The sequence below is a fragment of the Pseudopipra pipra genome, chromosome 1 (genome assembly GCF_036250125.1).
Source record: "Pseudopipra pipra isolate bDixPip1 chromosome 1, bDixPip1.hap1, whole genome shotgun sequence".
Taxonomy (NCBI): domain Eukaryota; kingdom Metazoa; phylum Chordata; class Aves; order Passeriformes; family Pipridae; genus Pseudopipra; species Pseudopipra pipra.
Window position 1 is genome coordinate 99,430,476 of NC_087549.1, and position 25,135 is coordinate 99,455,610.

The 25,135-nt window shown below is 41.7% G+C and overlaps 1 protein-coding gene across 13 annotated transcripts in view; it reads left to right on the forward strand.

The window, feature by feature from the left end:
- PDE1C (phosphodiesterase 1C) overlaps positions 1-25,135 on the forward strand; it is a 358,417-nt gene that overhangs the window by 260,531 nt on the left and 72,751 nt on the right. For all 13 annotated transcript variants that reach the window (XM_064667413.1, XM_064667361.1, XM_064667423.1 and 10 more), the window contains 4 exons: positions 16,883-16,996; positions 17,855-18,037; positions 20,227-20,293; positions 24,669-24,785. In XM_064667413.1, coding sequence (XP_064523483.1) covers positions 16,883-16,996; positions 17,855-18,037; positions 20,227-20,293; positions 24,669-24,785 — 481 coding nt within the window. The remainder of the gene's footprint in view (positions 1-16,882; positions 16,997-17,854; positions 18,038-20,226; positions 20,294-24,668; positions 24,786-25,135) is intronic.

Consider the following 25,135-nt stretch of genomic DNA (forward strand, 5'->3'; position numbering starts at 1 on the left):
AGGTGTTAGGGAAGACAGTGGATTAGTCTGCCTCAAGGAAAGGCAAGCTCATCTGTGGGATTGTTTTTGCTCAAGGTATACTTGGTGGGTAGTGCAGAGGGACTGGGTAACGTGGTGTGTACTTTAAGGGGATTTGATTTTTGCGTGAGAACAGCCTGTCTTTTGAATTGTATAATGTCTGGTGCTGAATGGCACTGCCACTGTATACCATAACTACCATGGACAATGAGTTTTGCTTGCTCCAGATGCACCAGTTGTGAGCTGCTGATGTAGCTTGCAAACAGCTGACAGCCCACCAGTCCTCCTGCCCTGCAAGACATCTAGGACAGATAGAACCTACAGTCATGGACTAAATGAATTCAGACATCTTAGAGGTTGTGTGTATTTATATATTTAGAGAGAGAGGAAGGTGTAGGATCTGGGCATGATGTAGATGGTGTAGAGTAGTGGATAATGTCCGAATTTTGGCCGGGACAGGGTTAATTTTTTACAGTAGCTGGGAAGGGGACATGGCCAGACGCTAATGCTATTCAATACCATCTCATGTTGACTTGCAAGGGCTAGGAGTAACAGGCTCACTCTCTCATTTTTGGGGCTGTGTAAAGTGTGGTGTGGTGTGGTGGGAAAGAGCCAGTTGGTATTTTGTTACATTTTTCCATGTAAAACGTTTCTTTGTGTGATAGTTTGCACTCTAGGCCTTCCTGGAGACCAGCTTGTAACCAGGAAGGAACTAGGAAGGTGACCACGGAAGTATTCCATGCTGTTCCTTTACATAACTTGAGGTATAAATAAAGCCAACGGGAGGGACCTCTCTGTCTTCCTTTCCGGCGAGGTTCGAGAACGGTGGGTCCCTGTCTCGGTCTTGCTTATCTGGAGCTGAGGCCTACGGTGACTGCTGTTATCTACCACGCGTGAGGGGAGAGTGCTGGGCCGTGTCCAGTCGTCCCAAGGGAAGTGGTGAGATTTTGCCAGTTCTTCAGTTTGCTGGCTACTGGGTTTTCGGATTGTGTAGACCTGTTTTGTGTTTGTCCCTTCTCGTCCTATTTTTCCTTTTTCCCTTCTCCCTTCCCTCTTCCCTTTAGGAAGCTGTTTAGGGTTTCTGGGTTTACAGGTATATAATATTCTCACTGTATATATCTGTTTCATATGTAAAATATATATTTTTGCTATAGCTTTGGCTGCTTGGTTGTTTTTCTTCCCTCTCTGGGAAGCAGACCCTGTTGTCAAGTTTTGGAGACTTGGCAAGAAGCCAGCTCGAAACTTGCACACTTTGTCTTATAGCTTTTGTTATTAATATTGTTGCTGTTACTTTTTTTTTTATCTTCTCGCTGTTTACTGTAAATTGTTCTTATCTCAACCTGTAATCTCTGCCTTTTTTCTCCCACTGTAGGAGATGGCGGGGAGCAGCTTGTGGTTTTCTTTTCAGTGGAGAACTAAATTGGGGAGTGCCATTTCTAAACCATGACAATAACACAAAATCTTTGGCAAACATCAACCGGCCTGTCTCTAGTGGGGTCAGTGATGGTGACTTCAAGTGCATGCAGCTGCCTTCTTAGGAATCTAGAGAAACTTAGAGGTCCAGTAGAGTAAGCAGAAGTTTGCCAAACCCTATAAAGAATGCTGAGGTCATATGGGAATTTGTCATTGATCTGTGCCTGTCTCTTGCCATAGCTGATGTGATATAAGTGAGTTATAGCCTTTGTCTGTGTCTTGAGAAATGCTGATGGCTGAAGGTGAAAGGCCACTGAAAGGAAGTGGCCTCAGAAACTACTTCTCCATCCTTTAGGACCAGTGCTCTTCAACATCTTAATAAATTACTTGGATGCAGCACTTTGTAGGACCCCAAGTCTCGAGCTACCAAGGGAGTTTTACTTTAAAAATATAAAAGGCTCCAGAAATTCACCTGCTGAATTATTACAAGAGCCCTCGGTTCTTTTAACACCTTAAGAAAGAGTGCATAGGAGAAAAGCTACACACTTTTACTCAAGGGGTACTTTACTGATAAACTCTAGGAAATAAGAGATCTTGTCAAAAGTTTAAAGGGTAACATGCAACCAAAACAAAGCATTCCACAATGCTAACGCATTCAACTTAGCAAAATCCAACCAATTTGTTCCGACATTACCTAAAATATTAAGAAAGGAGATTAAGAGAAGAAGAAGGAGTAAAGAAAGAGAAAAAGAGAAGCTCATAGCTCCCACCGGAGTCCTGTGAGAGTTCAGCTTCCACATGGCCAGACGATAGGTCTCAAGCAAACATGGAAATCACCAGTTGCTGGTTTTATGTGCTTTGGCCCCTGGTGGCCACTCCTCCCAGATGGGACTTCAATCCCACTGGCCACTCTGGGGCTCTGGGGTGGGTTGAGGGGTGGTGCTCCCACTGTACCAGTCAGTCAGAGGTTGGGTTAAGGGTTACAGGGGCATGGTGTGGGCTTGCTCCTGGGCTGCCTTTGTCTGACAGCTGCTCCAGGGCTGCCCAGTGAGGCTGCAGGGGCTGGCATGTGGGACAAAGCTTTACCTCACCTCTATGAAATTCGACCTGTCCCCCTTCCCCCTCCCTCTCACCCCTCCAAATTGTTCCAATCAAGCGTCTCACAGGCTTGAAGGAACACTAAGTATGTTTGCCCATGACACTGAACTGGGAAAAGCTGTTGATTCCCTTGAAGGCAGAGAGGCCTTGCAGGGAAATCTTGACAAATTAGAAGTTTAACAAAGACAAGTGCCAGATTCTGCACCTGGGATGGGACAACCGTGGATGTATGTACAGACTGGGGAACGTGACTCTGGAGAGCAGCACTACAGAAAGGGACCTGGGGGTCCTGGTTAATGGCAAATTGAATATGAGTCAGCAGTGTGCTCTGAAAGGCAGCATTGCCAGTAGGTCAAGGATTGTCCTGCTCTGCTCTGCTCTGGTGCCGCCTCTCCTTGAGTACTGTGTTCAGTTTTGGGCAGTATAACGTAAAAATTATATAAACCTCATCTTGGTCTACATCTTTCTCACAAGGAGTAGTGGAGGGGCAGGCACCAATCTCTTCTCTCTGGGGACCAGTGATAGGACCTGAGGGAACAGCATGAAGCTGTGTCAGGTGAGGTTTAGATTGGGTATTAAGAGATTCTTCACCCAGAGAGAGAGGGTGGTTGAACACTGGAATAGGCTCCCCAGGTCATTGGTCATGAAACTAAGCCTACCAAAGTTCAAGAAATGTTCGAACAACATTCTTAAGCACATGGTGTGATTTTGGGGAATGACCGATGTACAGCCAGGAGCTGGACTTGATGATCCTTGTGAGTCCCTTCCAACTCAGAATATTTTATGATTCCTTTCCTTACTGTACATTTCTGAAGATCAAATAGGGACATATTCCTACCTGAAGCTCAAACTGCATATGGGCTCTAATCTGCACTTGTGTAACTGCCTTCAGAATTCCTAAAACCTGCTCTGGAATGTAATTGACCTTGTGAACTGGAAAGCATAAGGTAATTACAGACTTTCTGCCTTTGGATATTTTAAAGGTAATAGATGGGGGACAACTAAGGCTACAATGAAATATTTTGAAATTATCTGTCGAACTTCTCCCTGATGTCTGCTGTGTGCATTAAGGAAAGAGTAAGTGTGGTGCGTACTCTGACATTCAGATCTGCACAAAGCAATCTGTTAGGACTGTTTTGAAGAATGACCTTGTTGAAGGACCCAGAAACGTGCTAATTGTTGTTTCAAAGAAAAATATTCCATCTGTATAAAACAAAGTGCAATGAATAGTTTGGATGCATCAACACTAAACTGATTGTATGTGTTAGTCATCTCAAATGAAAATTTAGACTTCTCTCTCTGGGAATCACAGAATGGTTTGGGTTGGAAGGAACCTCAAAGATCGTTTAGGGGTTTTTTGTGGTTTAGGAATAATACTCCCCAAATTAGCGCTCCCACTGACACTCTCCAAACCGTGTGGTGCTCGATCACTCCCCTCCTCTCCCTCCCCCTCCCCCCTGCAGCAGGCTGGAGAGGAGAATGGGAGGCACAGAAGGTAAAGATCACGGCTTCGGATAAGAACAATTTACTAGAAACAGCAATGAGATAAGAAAATTAACTATATCAGCAACAATACTAATAACAAAAGTATACAAAAGAGAGAGAGTGATTCACATGCAAAGTTCTCACCGTGGACCCCGACCCTACTGCAGCCATCCTACCCCAATCAGAAGAGACCCCTTCTCCTCGGAAAAGACTCTTCCCCTCTGTCACAGGTTTGAAAAGATATGTTGGAACTTTCTTTTTCTTCCATAGGGTCCCGTCACACCTCCGCCCCCCCCGCCATCGGCTTCTTCCGAGATGGGGAGAATCGGGGAGTAGGTGGGGGCGGAGCGGAGCCGCACGTGCGGGGCAGCGCTGGAGCGGGGAGATGGGGAGGTCTCGCAGGGAAGCACGGGGGCCTCAGGGATAGCTGGGGAGTCCTTTGGTCGGGGGCTTTTGGTTTGGTCCGGGACCAAACAGAGCGGGAGCCCGGGTTTTGGCCGCCTCTTTCTCTTTTCCTGAGAAGAAGTTTTTTCCCCATGGGACACCTCGCAGAGAACAACCAAGAGAGAGAGACCGACCCATCTCAGAGCGAGGTATTCTGCTTTCAAGACTTCTTGTGGGAAAAAGCGACTCCTTCATTATGGGCTGCGAACACACGTGGCTGCAAGCAGCTTTTGAACTGTCGGGACAGTCCTACCTTCCCCCCCCTTCCCGGGTTGCCGCGGGTTTCTTCTCCTCTTCCCCCCCCCCCCCTCCCCTCCCGCCTGGGGATTTGGGATTTTGTTTTACTTCTTCTGAAAGGTTTTGATTGCACCATTTGTTGTTTATTCAGATTTTTCTAGCCATCCTGTCTACTGCAAAATTAGCCTTGTCCTGGCCAGAACCAGGGCAAGTTTCAATCCCTCTACCATAGGCACGGACTACGTCAACTAGATCAGGTTGCTCAGAGCCCCATCCAACCTGACCTTGGATACTTCCAAGGGTGGCGCATCCACAGCTTCTCAGGGCACCTTGTTCCAGTGCCTCACCATCCTTACAGTAAAGAATTTCTCCTGTATATCTATCTCAAATTGCCAGTTTTCCAGTTTGAACTCATTACTCCTTGCCCTATCACTACAGCTTTTGATGAAGAGTCCCACTCTGGCTTCCCATTCAGGTACTGGAAGGTTGCTATGAGGTCTCCATGAAATCTTCGCATCTCCAGATTGAACAGCCCCACCTTTCTCAGCCTGTCTTCATAGAGGAAGTGCTCTAGTCCCCTTATCACCTTTGTGGCCCTCCTTTGGATTTGCTGCAACAGTTCCATGTTGTTCTTATGTTAAGGGCATCAGAACTGTATGATTTTCCAGGTGGTGTTTCAGGAGAGCAGAATAGATGGGGAATCACTTCCCTTGAGCTGCTGTCCATGCTCCTTTTGATGCAGGATGCGGTTGGCTTTGTGGGCTATGAGCACACACTGTCAGCTCATGTTCAGTTTTTCATTGGCCATCACTCCAAGTTGTTCTCTGTAAGGCTGCTCTCAGTCACTTCTCTGCCCAACCTGTAGGTGTGCCTGGGGTTGCTGCCACCCAGGTGTGGGACCTTCCACTTTGCTTTGTTGAACTTCATGAGGTTTTCATTGGCCTTCCTCTAAAGTATGTCAAGATCTTTCTGGGATGGCATCCAGTGTGTCAACTGCACACGGCTTGTTGTCATCAGTGAACTTGCTTAGGGCGCAATCCCACTGTCCATGTTGCCGACAAAGAGGTTGAACAGTATCAGGCTGTTCAACACTGACCACTGAGGGACACCACTTGTCACTGGTTTCCACTTGGACAATGAGACATTGACTGGAAATCTTTGGGTGCAGCCATCCAGCCAAGTCTTTATCCACCAAGTGTTCCATTCATCTAATCCATGTGTCTCCAATTTAGAGACAATGAAATCATGCAGGACAGTGTCGAACGCTTTGCACAAGTCCTGGTAGACAATGTCAGTTGCTTTGTCCCTATCCATCAATGCTGTAGCCCTGTCACAGAAAGCCATCAGATTTGTCAGGCATGATTTGCTTTTAGCAAAGCCATGTTGGTTGTCTTTTTTTTTACAGCATAGTTTCCAGGAGAATCTGCTCCATGATCTTGCCTGGCACAGGGGTGAGACTGACTGCTGTGTAGTTCCCTGGGACTTCCACTTTCCCCTTTTCAAAGATAGGGGTTATATTTCCCTTTCTCCAGTCATCGAGAACTTAGTACCTGACTGACACGATTTTTCAATAGTGACTTAGCAAATTTGTCTGCCAGTTCCCTCAGGACCTACAGATGAATCTCACCAGATCTCATAGACTTATGCACATTCAGGTTCCTTAGATGGTCTCAAACCTGATCCTCTCCTACAGTGGGTCTTGATTTTCCCAGTCCCTGCATTTGCCTTTCTCAACTAGGGCAGCATGGCTGGAGCACTTGCCATTGAAGACTGAGGCACAGAAGTCATTGACAACCTCAGCCCTCTCAATATCCAGGGTAGCCAGGTCTCCTGTTTCCTTCTGGAGAGGGCCCACATTATCCCTACTCTTTCTTTTGTTAGCAACACACCTGTAGAAGCCCTTCCTGATCAGACTCAATTCTAGGTGGGCCTTAGCTTTCCTAACCTTGTCTCTAGCTTCTCATACAATTTCCCTGTATCCCTCCCTCCCAGGCAGCCTGTCCTCACTTCTACCTTCTGTAAGCTTCTTTTATTCCTCTGAGTTTACTCAGCTGCTCCTTATCCATCCATGGACACCTCCTGACATTTTTACCCCATATCGTCCTTTTTGGGATGCGTTGCTCCTGAGGTTGGAGGAGGTGTTCCTTGAATACTAGCCAGTATTCTTGGGCCTCTCTGCCCTCCAGGGCTCTATCCCACTAGACCCTACCAAGTAGGTCCCTGAAGAGACTGAAGTCTACTTTCTTGAAGTCCAGGGCAGAGAGTTTACTGCATACCGTTTTATTATGTTATGCATATATTTTGTATTTATAGATGTTTTATTTCAGGTACCTATTTTTAATAATGTAAATTAAAAAGTGTTAGATTTGTATCTGATGTGTTATAACAGTTTTTTTATAAAAGGCAACAGTGATTTGAAAAGGCTTAGTTCTGGAAGACTTCATTTGCTGGTTTTGGATCTCATTGTCAACAAATTCAGTGATCATACTGTGATTATTCAGTTTCCCCAAAAAACTAATTCACACATCTCAAAAAGTAGTAGTCCACCAAAAGGAAGGCTTTCTTTGGGAATTACCAATTAGAAGATTCCTGATTGTGAAAACAGAATATGGCAGCCTTTTTTTCTCTCCCACATCTGAAATTTATCCTTGTTCAGCTCTCAAATTTATTCAGTGGAAAGAGTCATCTCACCTCTTCTTAGCTGTCTGAAACCACAGTGACCACCTAAGCTCATCTTCTGGCTCATTTCTCTCATTAGTGGAGGAAGGAAGGCACATCAAAGAGGCAGTGCATCCTTTCAGAGGAAGTAAATGACAGTCAACTGGTTTATCATAGCTATCTATCTCCAGTGACTTCCATGAGCATGTGTGCCTAATTTCTATAAAGAGTTAGTGCTAGGTGAAGTGGTTGACTTGAATAAAAAAAACAAACAACACCATGGCCAAGACTTTTTACTGCTTATATTTTCTGATTTAGTTCCCAAAGTTCAGACCCTGGGGGAGGTGTTTGCACATGGAAGGAGAGCACACCATTTAGAGTCTTCAGTAGCAGGAGATGGAGACAAGGGGAATTCAAAGGATGTGGTGCTGAGGAAGTGCCTAGGTTGTTCTTTTATTGAAAATCTTTGAGTAAGCCAAAGTTTGCTAATGTTTTAGGCACACGACTTCGTTTAATAGGCATGAAAGAATTTTTAACTGTGAAGTAAAAATACAAACTATGTGTGACTTCACTTACAGTTGACAAATGTGGTCAAAATTTTATTTGACTCAAGGTGAGCTGAAACAAGTTGTTCACCATCCTGCCAAGGCCACTGAACATGTTGCATTTTCATGTCTCTAAATAATCAAAAAATAATTGATTACTTCAAATTTTTAATTTTTAATTTCTTTTATTCAGTGGAAGAAGGATATTTTGGGAAACATGAATAAGGCAAAACAATTACTTGGGAAATTGCATGTAGCTTTTTCCAGTGTAGCAGTACTGTATTTGTGTTACAGGATGAAAATTGTGTGAACAATTTTCTTTACATTTCTGTGTGTTTCACCTTGGCATGGCTGGGTGCAGATAGTAAAAAATGCTGCGCCACTAATATGGCTGCAGGCCTTGTGCCAAGATGCCTAGGAGGAGTTTTGGGAGGTGAATAAAGTTTTCTCATCTCCTATGACCACCTGTTGTGGTCCAATTAGCAGTGAACAGAAGAGCATGTTTTCCTTATGTAACCAATGTTGTGTGAACAAGAAGCTGAGCGTCATGAGCACTATATAATCTGTCTTTCTCCTAATAAATCCGACATTTGCCTGATCATATTGATCCTGGAGCAATCTGTCCATACCCTTCCATCGAAATATTTGCTCTTTGTAAACACGTTTTTTCTTCCTCTGAATGTTGTGACTTGCATTTTTTTGTATTCGATAGTAGTGACAGAAGATAACTATCTAGCCTAATACAAATGCATTGGGTCACAGGCTACCAGTCACTCTATTTTCAGTTGCATTTTGAGGATTACTGCTTGAGCTGGCTTTCTAGATTGTGTCTTTTCCTTGGTAGTTCACACATGCCTTGTATGCAGAGCCTTAGATTAAGATGTAGCAGATTGTGGAATGAATAATACGTGCTAACTGCTGTGAAAAGAGATGGTGAGCTTCCTGGATTACTTTCTGTGTATACTGTACCCTTCCCACCAATCCCCTGTTTGGGTTTCAAAGGATTTGAAAAACTGTGGAGGCACCTGTTCACCCAGCTGATGGAAACTGCTGCACATGTGCATTATACCGCATAACCTCATGCTGTCTGCTCTGGATACTTTAGGGCAGTGTATTCGCTTTGCTGTGTCTTTACATCACAAGTGGACAGGTACTGTTGCAGGGCATCTGACAGGCCTTATATGTGTTCACTGCTTAACTGGTCTGCACATGCTATCTAACTCTTTTATGACTCCAGAATATCACATTTATCGAGTTTGTACATTGTAGTGAGATAACACACCTATTTCTGTGTAGGAATTCTTTGATAGAAATATAGTTCATTGCACAGTGAACATTTGTTTCTCAAACCGGCTAAAGAGTTTACTACCAGTAATTATGGTGGTTTTCCAGAGAAGGGTGAGGAATGTACTGTAGGTCAGAAGGCAAGGTTTTGTATTTCAGTTCAGCAGATATTTGTCTTTCCAGCCTTTAGAAGCAACTCTTGGTCTTTTCGTGTGTGTACAGCAAAGCTGGCTTTTATGCAATTAGGTCTACTTCTGATTATAATGTTGTAAATTTCTAAAGCTTGTGGTTGATTTTATTTATTTATTTTCATTTTTTTTAAAAGCTATTTGAGCTGGCTATCAAAGGAATGTTATCACAAATTAGTCCAACTGTTAAGTCCAGCACTGCAAAGCCCTCACTAAACCACATTCCTAAGTAATTTCATTGAACTTGAGAATTATTTCGGCCACCTTGAAACAGAATTTTTCAGTTAATATACTTGCCTGGATGCCCTTCAGTCCATTTAGGACTATTTAAAAAAATAGAGATACATGGAATACATTAAAGACAAATGATACCAGGCTCTTATTTAGTACAGGGAGCAGATGCTGTGACTCAATGAATCAGCAACAGTTATAGATAATGGATGGTAAGATGAATGCAGTGTGATGTTTTTTTCACATGAGAGTGGCACATGGTGTGACAGGGTTTTATTATAGCAACAGTACTGTTTTTCCAAGTGATTGATGCACATAGTATTCTGCATAATCTTCTTCGATGAAAAATGTTGGTGCCATGAAGCACTAACACTGTGCTGTTATTCATCATGAATTTTGAATGACTTGTGGCATAAAGCTGCTGGATAATTATATTAATGAAATAAAAGTCAGGAAGAGCCAAAGGTAATGTTCTTCCTGCAATATTGATTCCTGTGTACAATATTTCTGGTAGCTAGTTAAGGGGTCACATCTGCAGACTCCCCATACACGGGATGAAGGAACGAGGTGGCATATGAAAAAATACTTATTGTTTGGATGCGAAAATGGTTTTATTTATTTTCTCTTCCTCCCCTCCGGTATTGGCAAGGAAAGCTGGGAATGGATAGGAGGGATCAATGATTTAGCTCTAGGAAGGAGGCAAATTCATCTTCCATGTGTGCTACCTGAGGCTGGAATCAGCCTAAAAAGTGAGGAAGCACATTTCCTAGCTTTGCTCATTCAAAGAAAATATTTGGTTTTGTGTTGCTGTTAACACCTGGTGGTGCAGTTATACAGCAGAGGGGTATGGGAGCACCAAACTATGCTTCTTTCATGGGGCTGAAGTTACGCCATGGATTTTCTGGGCTGGATCTCAGGATTGGAGGGAAATATGTTGAATGCTTTCCACCTGGTTTACAGAGATGAGAAGTTGTGCTCAGTGTATCTGTACATCACTGATCTTCCCATCTCCATTCTCACATCAGGACTGAAATATTGAACAATACTTTTGTTTTTCAATTGCTGACAAGTGGATGAGAGATCCATCTCCTGGAGATGGAGGCTCTGCCTGTTGCTCAAGATTCTTTGAAAAGCTAAATATGTAGCTGTGTGTCAGCAGCACCACTCTTAGCAGGAGTGGCATTTGTGTGACCTAGCCAGAGAAATGATCGATATTTTTTATGATTTTTTTTTCTCCATAGGCTCACTCTTTATGTTAGGAAAAATTGGGGGGAAGGAAACCCAGCTTGAAAGAGCTGTTGGTGCAGTGTGCACAGGCAGACTGGCTGCTCTTCAGCTCTTCCATGAAATACAGCCCCATGGAGACTTGATTTCCTTTGAAAGCACTGATGCCACAGGGACATTGTAATGGCAAGGAAATACAGATACTCACTTCATTTTAAGAACTTCATGCGTATGTCTACTATAGGAGGTTAGGCTCCTACTACTTCAAACTAGGCTTGAAAATCATTCTATAGATTCTTTAGATCCCTCTACTCAAACACTCTGGCACCATATTAAAAACAGCATCCAGCAATCCTCTGAAGCATTTTTAGGGTTCTCCTTCAAGATGAACAAGGACTAGTTTGATGAAAACAATCAAGAGATCCAGGAATTGTTGAGGAAGAAGAGATCTGCTCACCAAGTGCACCTTGCATTGCCATCCTGTCACGTAAGAAAAGCAGCCTTTCGTCTTACATGCAGCAAGCTCCAACAGAAACTCCGTGACATCCAGATCAAGTGGTGGATCATCTAGCTGAGAAAACTCAATTATGCGCAGATACAGGTGATCACAGAGGATTCTACGAGGCCTTGAAAACAGCATACGGGCCTACATACCAAGTCCAAAGCCCTCTACTCAGCGCAGATGGTCAAACGCTTCTGACAGATAAAACCTCCATTCTGAATCAATGGTCTGAACACTTTCAGACTCTTTTCAGTACTAGCCGTGTAGTTCAAGACTCAGCTATTCAGTCCATCTCACAACAACCAGTGAAGAATGAATTGGATACTGCCCCCTCTTTGGGAGAAACCCTTAAGGCCATACAGCAGGTGAAAATTGGCAAGGGAGCTGGGGTTGATGGAATTCCACCTGAAATCTGAAAACATGGGGGCCATGCATTCCATGCTAAATTTCACGAGTTTGTGGTGCGCTGTTGGGAACTAGGTGAACTACCATCAGACCTTCGTGATGCAGTCATCATCACTTTGTATAAGAAGAAAGGAGTTAAATCAGACTGTTCAAACTACTGGGGTATTACTCTGCTCTCCATTGCTGGCAAAATCCTGGCAAGAATACTTTTGAACAGATTAATACCCGCTATAGGAGAAGGAATTCTGCCTGAAAACCAATGTGGTTTCAGGGCCAACAGGAGCACCATAGACATGGTATTTGTTCTCAGATAACTGTCTCTATGTAACCTTTGTTGATCTCACCAAGGCTTTCGATACTGTGAGCAGAAAAGGTCTATGGCAGATTTTGGAATGTTTAGGTTGTCCCCCCAAGTTCCTTAAAATGATCATCTCACTTCATGAGGATCAGCATGGCCAAGTCAGATATGGTGATGCACTTTCTGAGCCCTTCCTAATATCCAGTGGTGTGAAACAAGGCTGCGTTCTTGCACCAACCCTATTCACTGTCTTTTTCAGCATGATGCTCCAAAGGGCCACGGCAGACCTCGAGGATCAGGATGGTATCTACATTCGATATCATACTGATGGGAAGCCTTTTCAACCTAAGGCGACTGAAGGCCCACACTAAGACCCTAAACCATCTTGTTCGGGAACTGCTTTATGCTGATGACGCCGCCCTTGTCACCCACACAGAAACAGCTCTGCAGCGTTTAACATCCTGCTTTGCAGACGCTGCTGAGCTCTTTGGGCTGGAAGTCAGTCTAAAGAAGACAGAAGTTCTCCATCAACCAACACCTCAGGAAGTCCCCCATCATCCCCATATCACCATTGGCCAATCAGAGCTCAAATCAGTCCAGCAGTTTAATTACCTAGGCAGCCTCATCTTCTCGGATGGTAAGATTGACGGAGAGATAGACAACAGGTTAGCAAAGGCATATAGTGCTTTTGGAAAACTCCATAAAAGAGTATGGTGTAATAAACACTTCAAGAAAAGTACCAAGATCAGTGTTTACAAAGCCACTGTGCTGTCTACTCTTTTATATGGTTCCGAATCATGGGTCATCTACCGCCACCACCTGCATCTCCTAGAACATTTCCATCAACGCTGTCTCCATACAATCCTTAACATCCACTGGTCAGATTATGTGACCAATACATCTGTTCTAGAACAAGCACCAATCACGAGTATTGAGGCCATGTTGATGAGAACACAGCTGCACTGGGCAGGGCATGTCTCCAGGATGAAGGACCACCACCTCCCTAAGATCTTGCTTTATGGTGAACTTGCTACTGGCTACCGCAAGAGAGGAGCCCCGATGAGGTGCTGTTCAAGGCACGAACCCCACTCAGACACGAACAAGTGCCAGAGCAGAATTACCGTTTACTCAAACTGCCAAGGTTTAAATACCACACCTGAACATGTCACGTGACCCTCTAACCAATGACAATCAAATATTGTCTGAGAACCCGGGAGACCACAACTCCCATGGTTCATTGTTACATTCTTCCTGCCACATCTCCCCCCTCTTTTTATTAACAAGTTGAGAAACAATGCATTTTTAACATTCTTATTATAACCAATCTTATTTCAACTAATTATAAAAAACAGGGCCTATCATCACAAGGCCTTTATTGAACTGTTTACAACTTTATTGGTTCGTGCAATATTCAAACAATCTCAAGTTACCCAGGGTTTGTAGGTGTGGATAACCTTTTATCTGAGGGTGACTTTGTGTAATGGCATCATCTTTATTTAAAAGGGAAATGTGTTGGGTTGTAGATGTGTCTGACGTGATGTTGTTTGAAGTAGTGTTTAAGACGTCTTGCTATAAAGTGTACTTGCGTTCACACACACATACATGCGTCCACTCAACTTTCTCATTCATACTCCAGTGGCTACCATTTCATTCTCCCTTACACATGCACACTTAAACCCTTTATTGCGTTTGACTCATGGAGTTTTGGTTCTGTATTGGTTACTGTTTATGTGTTTCTTTTGGTTCTGTATTGGTTACTGTTTATGTGTTTCTATTGGTTCTGCATTGGTTACTGTTTATATGTTTCTTTTGGTTTTGTTGTATCATTTATTGCTTAACGGCGCTGTTCTGTAACGGTCCTCGGCTCCAGCAGCACCGCTTGCTGCTCTGTATGGCATGGTCTCAACTGCAGCCATGGGTGCTGGCATAAAGCCAGCATCTCTGCCCGCTGCCATGCTCATGCTGTCAGCCCCTAAGCTATGCTCCTTCACACCACACGCTGCCACTGCACTGTTCCCCTCAAGGGTTCCCCCTCCTCCCCATCCTCTCTGACTAACGTGTATTCTCCCCCTGCCCCACTCGGTCGAAGGGGGGGCTGGGGTTGAAGGGGGGGGTTGAGGGGAAAGGAGTGAAGGGGGGGGAAGTCCACCCTCTCGGGTGCATTTGCCTTTCTGTAGTGCTTATTCAAGGCTATCATAATGTCTTTCCATGTAGCCAAATTCTTGAGGGCGTCTGTTTTTCCCTCACTCGTTTTTTCAATAATTTTGTTCCCTATTTTCCTCCAAGATGACACTTGACAAGGTCCAGTCAGAGGTAGTGCAGGTTCATGCAACGAAATCCAATATAACAAGTCCCATAACTTACTTTCTTCTATGGTTATACTCTGTTCTTGTAAAAGTTGAGAGATAGCTTCAGCTGTTTGTTTGATTTTTGGAGTATTTCCCTCCTGACGGGTAAACTACCCTCCCATATTCGCCAATTTTTGGTTACCTCTGTGCTGAAGCTCTGTTGTCCTTTCTTCTGGTCCTTTTTTCTTCCTTTTTTTGTTCCTTTTTGCAGAGGTAACCCAGCGCGCTGAATTCTTTCTTTTCTTCCTTTTGGTTTTGGTGATATGGACACCCCCGGACAGGTTCCCCAGAGCTGCTGCTCCTGGTTGCTGGTAACCTGCTGAAGTCCCTGTTCGGACGGCCATTTGAGGTGCTGTTCAAGGCACGAACCCCACTCAGACACGAACAAGTGCCAGAGCAGAATTACCGTTTATTCAAACTGCCAAGGTTTAAATACCACACCTGAACATGTCACGTGACCCTCTAACCAATGACAATCAAATATTGTCTGAGAACCCGGGAGACCACAACTCCCATGGTTCATTGTTACATTCTTCCTGCCACACCCCGAAGAGAAGATACAAGGACTCCCTGAAACAACATCTCAGCCTCGACCATATTGATCACCATAACTGGTCTACTCTGGCCTCCAATCGGGAGACCTGGAGACACACCATCTATAACGCTGCTGATGCTTTTGAGAAAGCACGCAGGATCACCCTTGAGGAGAAAAGACAACGCAGAGAGAATCGTGTCTTGCGGAATATACCACCTAAGGAGTCTTTCTGTTGTGCCTTTTGCAATTGGACATGTCTATCTTGCGTAATGTGGATAGAGCCTTTCCAAAATCTTCGTTCGTGAAGCCTAGCCATGACAGTTAATAAAGTGAAAGCAGACACCTATATTGGGCTCTAGTTCTGAATTGCTTTGTGGAAAAGGCTGTTTTACTCCACAGAATACAGAAAAAGATGAGGAAGAGTAGTCTCCTAATTAGAGGACAAATTATAGGTGACATGACTGCTCCTCTACATTTTTGCATCTTGAACAGGACAAATTAACAATTGATGATTTCTGCTACACTGTTAAATATATATTTGAATGTTTATTTAGCTTCTGTTTAACAAGGAAGAGGACATTCACAAAAATGTTTTAAATTCTCAAGTCTTTATCCCATTCTCCTTTTAACGGAATGATAATTTTCTTCTAATTATAAGCATGCAAACTGGATTGTTTGAAAATATTTAGATTTTGCTCCTTGCCTTTAGATTTTATTCTTCTCTTTCTTCCTTTCTTTTTCTAATTTAATAGAGTGAAAAAGGAAAAGAGAAAAGAAAATTACACAAATATATTAATTGTCTTTGACAGATGAGACAATTTTTGCACAAATTTTTGTTTTCAAAAAGTCTGTTCCCCCTTACAACAATAATAATAATCTGATAAAACTTCCATGAGTTCTGTTTAGTATAGACAGGATAGTCTAAGGGTGGCCTCTTGATCTAATGAAAATCATAGCATTTTCTAACCTTGTATAGTATTTCTATGGTAATGTTCCTGAATATACTCTAATGCAATTTTGCATATGTATACATCAATCATTATGAATGGCTATTGTTTATTAACAGATACTATTCAAAAACTTACTCCTGTCTTATGGCTGGATTGAAATTGTCCTCTGAGCTCCTGTGTTAATTCCACATGATTTCTATTTTAAATTATCCAACTGGTCAAGGTAGGTGATTGTCCTGCTCTAATCTGCACTGGTGAGACCTCACCTTGGGTACTGTGTGCAGTTTTGGGCACCACAGTATAAAAAAGACATTAAACTATTAGTGAGCATCCAAAGGAGGGCTACAAAGATGGTGAAGGGTCTGGAGGTGAAGCCTTATGACAAGTGGCTGAGGTCACTTGGTTTGTTCAGCCTTGAGAAGAGGAGACTGAGAGAAGACCTCATTGTGGTATTCAAAGTCCTCATGAGGGAAAGCAGAGAGGCAAGTAATCTCTTCACACATGTGACCAGTGACACGACTTGAGGAAATGGCATGAAGCTGAGCTGGGGAAGGTTTAGTACCAGGAAAGGGTTTTTCACCCCGAGGGTGGTAGAGCATTGAAACAGGCTCCCCAGGGAAGTGGTCACAGCATCAAGCGTGCCAGTGTTCAAGAAGCATTTGGACAATGCTCTCAGTCACATGGAGTGATTCTTGGGGTGGCCTGCATAGGGCCAAGAGTTGGACTTAATGATACTGATGGGTCTCTTCCAACTCAGCATGTTCTATGATTCTATGACTGTGATAACTTGCAGACTTATTTGAGCCTAAATGCATTGTAATGTTTGCTTGGCATCATTGTAACTGATCTTTGAAAAGTGATTTTTGTTGATTTCTTGCATGTGGCTTCAAGAAACTTGTAGACTTCCAAAATTTTCACTTGTCAAGCATGTATGCTAGGTTTCATGATGGGAACTGGTACTCACTGTCAAACCTATTTCTCTTTATAGTCATCAGATTTTTGTTTTGCTTTTTTTTTAGATTGCGGTCTTTGGTAAAGCAATTAGAGAGAGGGGAAGCTTCGGTTGTAGACTTAAAGAAGAATTTGGAATATGCTGCGACTGTTCTTGAGTCAGTATACATTGACGAAACTAGGTGAGTTAACTCCAGACATCAGCACTCTTATATCTAGTACCAATGACACAAAATTGTAACTTAAATGTCAATTGGGAAATTTGAGCCAAGATTTATTACTGGCAGAAAATATGTTTTTAATCATTACAATATTGTATTCTGTGTAGAGCAGATCTTCAGTCCTTGGTTTAAAAGCTTTTTTAAATTTTGTGGGGCAGGGAAGGAGATAAAAAGAAATCATAAATGTAATATACATTCTCATGGAGAAATGTTTTCATAATAATTGTGTCCCACTTTTTCTGAAAGTTTCTAAATTCCTACTAATTTATTCTTTTTGAATAATGTTAAATCTTTTCGCTTGTATCATATCTTTGAAATTAAAAAAAAATTTACTCCAGGTCATGATAGAGGTAGACTGGTAAGACATTGCAGAGGAGTTCCTCTTTCTGTTATATGCCATTTATCCAGTGGCAAATGCACTTGTGGAGTTGCCACAGATGATCAGAATGGGAAAGGAGAGGACTGTGTGTTACTAACTCAGAAGTTAGAAATGACCATAAATTACCTCTGAAGGGCAGAAAGTTTGGAAATATTGATGAGCTGAAGATGTGAAGTCAGTGAATGATTATGTAGCTGTGCTTCAGAAGGCTGATACTTCTTGTTTGTCAGCCTAGTAGTGAGTTTTACAAAATGAAATTTAAGTATACAAGAGAATAAACAAACTGTTGAAGACTTATATAATTGTATTTGATTAGGGATGATAAACCAAAGGCTTTTAACAGCTGCTTTAATTAGAATATATGTGAAGGGTTTTTTTCTTAATGATGTTGTAGTGGTCTCTAAGGGAGTCTGTTTACCGATTGTTCCTCACCCTTCTAGGCGTTTACTGGACACAGAAGATGAACTCAGTGATATTCAGTCTGACTCTGTGCCCTCAGAGGTCCGTGACTGGTTGGCTTCTACCTTCACGCGGCAAATGGGGATGATGCTCAAAAGGACAGAGGAAAAACCGCGGTTCAGGAGTATTGTCCATGCAGTGCAAGCTGGGATATTTGTAGAAAGGTGAAGTAGGATGTAATTACTTTGTTCTAGTAAGTGCCCAGGTACCACAGATTTTGCACAATTACAGGAGGTGGAGGACAGTACCTTAGGGCAGAAGACCTCAGAGAACTAGTAGGTTACTCTATTGAATGAAGAACGCTTTAATATGCTTCTAATGATGTTCCTACACAGATTTGGATAACACCTCAAAATCTGGGATTAAGTAACAGATTGCAATCTGAAACAGTTCTGTTTCATCTATTCTTAGTATAGTACAGATGTAATAGCACAGTTGGTGTAATTTTGACAGAGAATATGCATTTCTGCATAGTCCTTGGTCAGGAGAGACAGCATTCAATATTCAGTCAGGCCAGACTAAACTCCCCCTTGGCTCTGTTTACTTCTGTGGTCCAGTATTTCTCATGAAGAACTGCTAAGAAACAAAACAAAATCCTTTATCATAGTATTACTGGAAAGAACTATAGATCAAGATTGATGTGAAAATTTTAGAGTTCAGGGGGATTTCAAGCCATTGAGTCCTCTTAGCCTTCCCTGTTGCGATTTACATCAGAATCTGTTGCCAGAACTGATTATGTTTTCTGAACCCTTTAAAACATTTAATCATTTCAATTTGGACTCACTTCCAATCTTACCTTTTCTTATCAAGTAACAACTGTTTGCTGACTCTCTTCATTCAAGCTAGAAGGAGGGCTGGCACATATGAAACTGTCAACAGTCTTTAGACGGCCTGAAAGACAGCAGCTCCCAGATCCCTGGGAGAATTTTGTAACAGCAAAATTCAAGTCAGGAATGGAAGAGCAGAGCACTCACTGTTCATCAGAATTGCAGTGACAGCCTAAAAGCCCTCTGTGCAGGAGGTTGGGTGTATCAGAGAGCAGACCACGAGCCACACAGATACACAGAAGCCTCCTTCGGCATGATTATAGCCAATATTTTTATCTGTGCACCAGTTACTGTACATGTGTTAAGAGTGGCAGCAAATTGTGATAAGCATAAACCTGTCATTTTTCCTTGGAACAGGTTTCTCCTAGGTTTGACCGGCTATTTGTGAATTAACCCTCACTCTTAGTGGGGGACTTGCTTAACAAGGAAGTAAATTAACTGCTGCAGAGTAGGCTGTAGTAGGCTGTTTTGCAGCTTATCTGAATCACCGTGGCCCAAATGAAATATAAAGTGGCACCAAAGGAGGGTTGTGGCTCTCCTGAGCTAAAGGAGAGGGATTCTACCTGAATTGTCACTTAAGGCTGTGGAGCTTCTGACTGGAGGGAGGAAGGGATAAGAAATTTTGTAATTTGAGGAATGGGTGAATATAATTCTTCAAAGGGGGATGACTTTTTTCAGGTCTGAGTACAGAACATGACAAAGAAAAATGGAAGTGAAGGAAGACTTTGCACAGCATCATTTCAGATGGGAGAGCCTTCCATCATCTCCTTTTACTCCAATGATGCCTGAGGGCAAAAAAGGATGACCTGTGAAAAGGCTTTTTAGCTATGACAATGCTTCTGCATTCACTAAGCCTGTTAAACACAGTGTGCCCTGAAAACAAGTACATACTTTATAATCTTTTTAAAATATGCTTTATAATCAAGTTTAAAATCTGCTACATACATGCTTTTAGTATGGTTACAGATGTTGATTTTTGCCTTGTTATTTCTCTCTTACTCCCTGAAACACACACATGGGGTGAACACCCAAAAGGTTTTATACTAATCTTGACAACATACAGACAAAAGTAACAGCTGTACCAAACTGGAGTTGATTCATTGCATACAAATGATTTCTGAGGAACATTCAGAATTAGCTTGCATGTGGGCCAGCAAGGACTAAGGGAACTGAAAGATCAGTACAGACACGTGCAATGGAAAATTGGGAACATCTTGTTATTTGAGTGTAGCCTTTCCCCCGATGAAGACCTTGTACTGGCAAATTCTTTGTCATGGCCTGCTGGGTAGCCAAGCCATGAGATAATGGGGAGCATATAGGCTCAAATTAGGCTATACAATAAGAATAGTATAGAGGATATTGTGCAAGTTAGGAACAAGATGGAAAGAAAAAAAACCAAATTGCAGTTAGGGTTTCCTGGGCTAAATAAGGTCTCCTGTAGTGGTCTGTTGTTTTATGATTTTTGTTGATTGCTTTATTTTGTTTAATTCTATTTATGTGTTGCCTTATCTATTTTGTCTTGGTAGAATGTACAGACGGACTTCAAATATGGTTGGCTTGAGCTACCCACCAGCTGTAATTGGAGTGCTAAAGGTAATCCCAATAAAAAGGTATTGAAAGGGGGTCTATACAAAGCATAAGATAATACTGTGATATTCAACTTGATAAAGGAGTCTTAGTACTTGGCCTTTCCTTCTCTCTGACATTAGTTTAGTTCACAGACATTAATCATTTAAGAGACCTAAGGGAATATCCTTTCAATAAAGGAAAGAACAGAGTTCAAGGCTGTGGCCATTTTCAGGTTGTGAAGGTTACAGCTCTGTTCTAGATTACAGTGATTAAATCAAGGACTTGGGAATTAATCACAACATCCCACAGGGAAGAAAGAAAATACAGATGGAGAGAGGTGGAGAAGGAAAAGGATCAATTGCTGTAAGAGAAGGGAATTTCTCATGCTTCAGGTCTTCAAGGTGACAATCAGTTTATGAATATTGACCCTTTTATGAGTTTTGAGGTTTCAGAGGAAAAATGATGCTTAAGGCATCAGTCCCCCCTTTAGAGATTAAACAAGACTCAAAGATCTTGTTCAATCTCTACATAGCACTAACTATATAACAAGCTATGCAGTTTTACACTAGTATGAATGGCTGCTTTATTCAGATTCAGCCTGGTAACCATGAAGTAAGTTTGTGAAAATAGACTTAATGAAACATCTTTAAGAATTACCAATGTGCAATTTAAACTTGTTGCCAAATTTCAGCCAAATCCGTAGTGCAAATTCAGCACTCACTTATAAAGAATGTCTGATGCATTTCGCTAAAGCCAAATGTAAATTTGGGTTTTGAACTTAATTCATAGTTCCTGACCATACTAAACAATACAAACAAGAGAAGCGAACTTAAACACTATTTTAACAGTTCTTGTAACAGTCTTTGCTGTTCTACTCGTCTCAGGAACAGAGGTTTTCTTCTTCCTGGGTGAAATTCATGGTCCTTGATGATGACTGTCCACGTTGGAGATGGTCTGTTGGACTTAAAAACAGTTCTTTCCATTTGGCTTGCAGGAGTTTCAGTCTTAGTGCAACATAAACTCAGTCCTTGGACTGGAACAGATGAGCAGGAGTGTCCAGCTTCACAGGCTTAGATGACATGATAAATCTCTGCAGTTCCTGCAAAGCAGATCTTAAAACATTAAACAATTCTACAGATAAACCTCTTTATGCAACTAGGGAGTCGATGAAGTGTGACTCTCCGTTTGATGACAATTTCACAGGAATTTTGGATCTTCGAATTCCTGCATTTCAATCTTCTGAGAGAGGAGCTTGTGCTTTTATCACATAAAGCAATTAACTGCCAGTCACAGATATAATAGGCCAGTCAAGAGCTTACCTGAAGCAGACTGCGTCTGGATGCAAACAGCACCCTGGCAGTGCCAGTAGCCCACCACAGAGAGCTTATACTCTCTGGACAAATTCTAGGCCTTACCGGGGGCAGGTTGTCCTGTTCCAACCTGTCCCAGACTGCAGTTAATCATCTTTACCTCATGGAGTAGTCTTACAGGGACTCCTTGCCTCCATGGATAAAAGCTGCCTCACCTGTTAAAATAGGTACATTTATAGACATATGAATATCAACAAAGCAATAAAGCTAAGAAAGCATTTTTAGCAAACTATTTAAGTAACTTAAACCTATTATTCCAACAATGATGTTACCGGATTGTCTCAAGGATTGTATACAATGGTGCAAGCCAGATTTCTAGGGCCTTATTGGGGAGTTCACAAAACCAGTGCTGTAATTCCTGGTTAGCAGTCAGAAGCAGGATTCCCATGATGCAGTGTTGAACCTGCTAGAGCAGTACTGCTGCTTTACAGAAGCTGTGATGGCATCCAGGCAAAGGGTCACTCTGTGGTTTCTCGGCTCTGCTGCCTTTCACTATGGCATTGATGCCACTTTCTTATCCGTCTTCTGTTTCAGTGTAGGACTTCCTTTGCAAATTCAGGTTCACACACACACTCCTAGATGACACTAGATAAAAAGCATCTTAAAAACATAAACAGATTCCATAATCACATGCAAATTTTACGGACCCTTCATCAGACTGCTTCAGGAGAAATTCTTCCACAGGCTGCAGAGAGACATAGATGTTTACAAATTGTCGTTGGAACAAGATAAGTGCAAGTACAAACATTGCAGGCTTCGAAGCAATTCATGTAACAAAATCAAAAGCAATATAAGCTTTCAATTCTTAGCAATTAAGCTAACAATAAGCGAAGCTTAAAACAATATAAAATAGAAAATAACAAAGAAACTCAATAATTATAAAATATGTATACGTTTCTGTACCACTTTTTAGTGCAAATTGATTTCAATTGTGTCAGAAGGCCTTTATCTACTCACTCCTGGTCTGGTGTTTTGCGTTTGCAAGACAGTTGAGAGACAGTTGAGACGTGTCTACTCCTGCATAAAGGAACAAACTCCTTTTATTTCTACAAGATAAGATTGCCTTACAGTGAATTAACTTTCAGCGCAGCTGACACATTATTTTTGAGGTCTTATGACCCAGAAGCAAATTACTATATATATGCAAGTTTTAAATTAATTTGCTTCAATGACCAAAATAAGTGATTAAAAAATACAAATGCCAAAAAAAAAAAAAGGAAAACACTTTAAATTGTCCAAGTGGTTGCCCTGGGCATTATTTTTCTCTCTCATTTCTATTTCTCGTTTTCTAAGCTTGTTCAAGGGCTTCTTGGTGGAACTTTTTAATCTCTTGGTTGTTTTTACTCTCCAATGCCTAATGAAAGTGTTGAAAAACTGTAATTTATGATTGCTTTTCTGTGACTTGGGCCACAAATCATCTCTGGAGAAGCTTGACACTGCATTCAATCTTTCAGCTCCTCACAGCTTCTAATATCAGCTGCTCGGCAAGCAAGTAATTTACTGGGATAGGTGAAAGAAGAGCTGAATATTGAGCATCCTTGATGTTCACTCGCTAATTAGCCTCTCTGTGGACTGTAGTGCCACAACAGGTATACTGAGCTCTATCTGTAATCAGCACTATGTGAGTAGGAAGGATCACCTCATGCTGGAAAGAGGCGGTAACAAAATATGTTGGTCTCATTCAGAACAGAGGAAGTCCAGTAGCTATATTGATGTATAGTGGGCCAACCACAAAGTGATTAAAATGTCTTTTGCATTGGACTTGAAGGCTGGTCTTGTGCCAGATGCAGCTACATGGTTGATCTGTATATCATTCTACTAGCTGTAACTCCCATCTGCATCTCTTTGTTGTTGGGATGAGAGAAAGTTTCTTAAAGTTTCAGAAACATCCAATTCTGAGATCAAGGAGCTTCATCTTGCTAGATTATGAGTGCTGTCAGCTCCCATGGCCTTCCCTAAAAGTTAATAATTGATAACTGCAAGAAGGCTTATACCTTATACTTTAGCTTTATGAGCTGGGAAGTGAGCTTTCCCCCCTCAATCTCTTGATATTAATGCTGATCACGCTGCAGCATTAATATGTCATTTACAGCTGATTGGAACTTTCCCGACGGTAATTAGGTATTTACTCTTCTATTATAAAGCTTGGGTTTTTATATAATTGTTAGCACATAATGTAATATTACCAGGATTTTCTTCTGCACTGTAGTTTTTTTGAAAACTCCACTGGACTCAATTACCTTTTTAAAAAAATAAGGAAAATTAGGATCATGTTCTTTGGGCAAGTTAAGATGCAATAATCACAGATCAGGATTAATATTCAAATCAGAAGCAATTAAGTTGCTCTTTGGGTCTAGCAAGATAGTCTTTAGTTATCATCTTCGATGATTGAACAGTAAGTGATAAAAATATGAGCTCAGGTGCCTGTATTTTTGTTTTACTGCAAAAAACCATATAACCTTATTCTGTTTTAAACATTAGTGAGGCATTGGAATGCTTTGCTCACAATACAGAGTTATAAGAACTCAAGAGGGACAGCAAAATCCAGAGGCTTCAATATCATTAAAAAAAATCTTCATTATTCCTCTTTTCTTCAAAATTATTTTCTTTTTTATAGGCATAGCATGTGGGTAGAGGACAGAGAGAGGTAAAATCAGCCCCAATAGGCCATCTCAATGTTTCAGGTACTAAAGCACACCAGAATTTTTATCTATTAGGATTCATCCTTTGGTGATTAAATTCTAGTGTAGAGAATTGCCATGTTTAGAATAAGCAAACAGCACACATGTTCTTAATGGAAGCTTCCTAAATGCAAGTCATACAATACTGATGAGTATACTGATACTGTGAGTATCCTGATGATTCTGCATTGGTTAAATGGAATTGAAGAATTTATTAAAAAAGAAAATATATGCTGACATCACTTCTCTAATTCTCAATTTGTAGATTGTGAGAGAAAGTGAGAGAAATTGAACTATTATGATAAAAAGGATGACCATATTAATTGCCTTTTCTACCCACTCTTGCAGAATGTTGACAAGTGGTCCTTTGATGTATTTGCACTAAACGATGCCAGTGGGGATCATGCACTGAAATTCATTTTCTATGAACTTCTCACGCGCTATGATCTGATCAACCGTTTCAAGGTCAGTAGTTAGAAGATGGTTATTTTCTTCCATCCTAGATTTTGTTCAACTTCCCTCTCATCCTGCTTTATTCCATTCAAAAGGCAATTTTAGTGCTCCTTGAAGATTTTTTGAACACTGCACTTTCCTCAATAAGCAAGACCAGATGTGATTTAAGTAGTACTTTCAATTGCAATGGGACACCGTGAAGTAGATGGGGTTCCAAACAGGTTTCCATGTGACATCCGTGGGAAATACTGCATATGATCCTCTCAGAATGATGGTGTCATTTTCCTGAGCTTCATAGGACCCTCAAGTATGCAGGCACAAAAAGAGAACAAGAGATCGTGAATGCAAATTCAAATTCATTA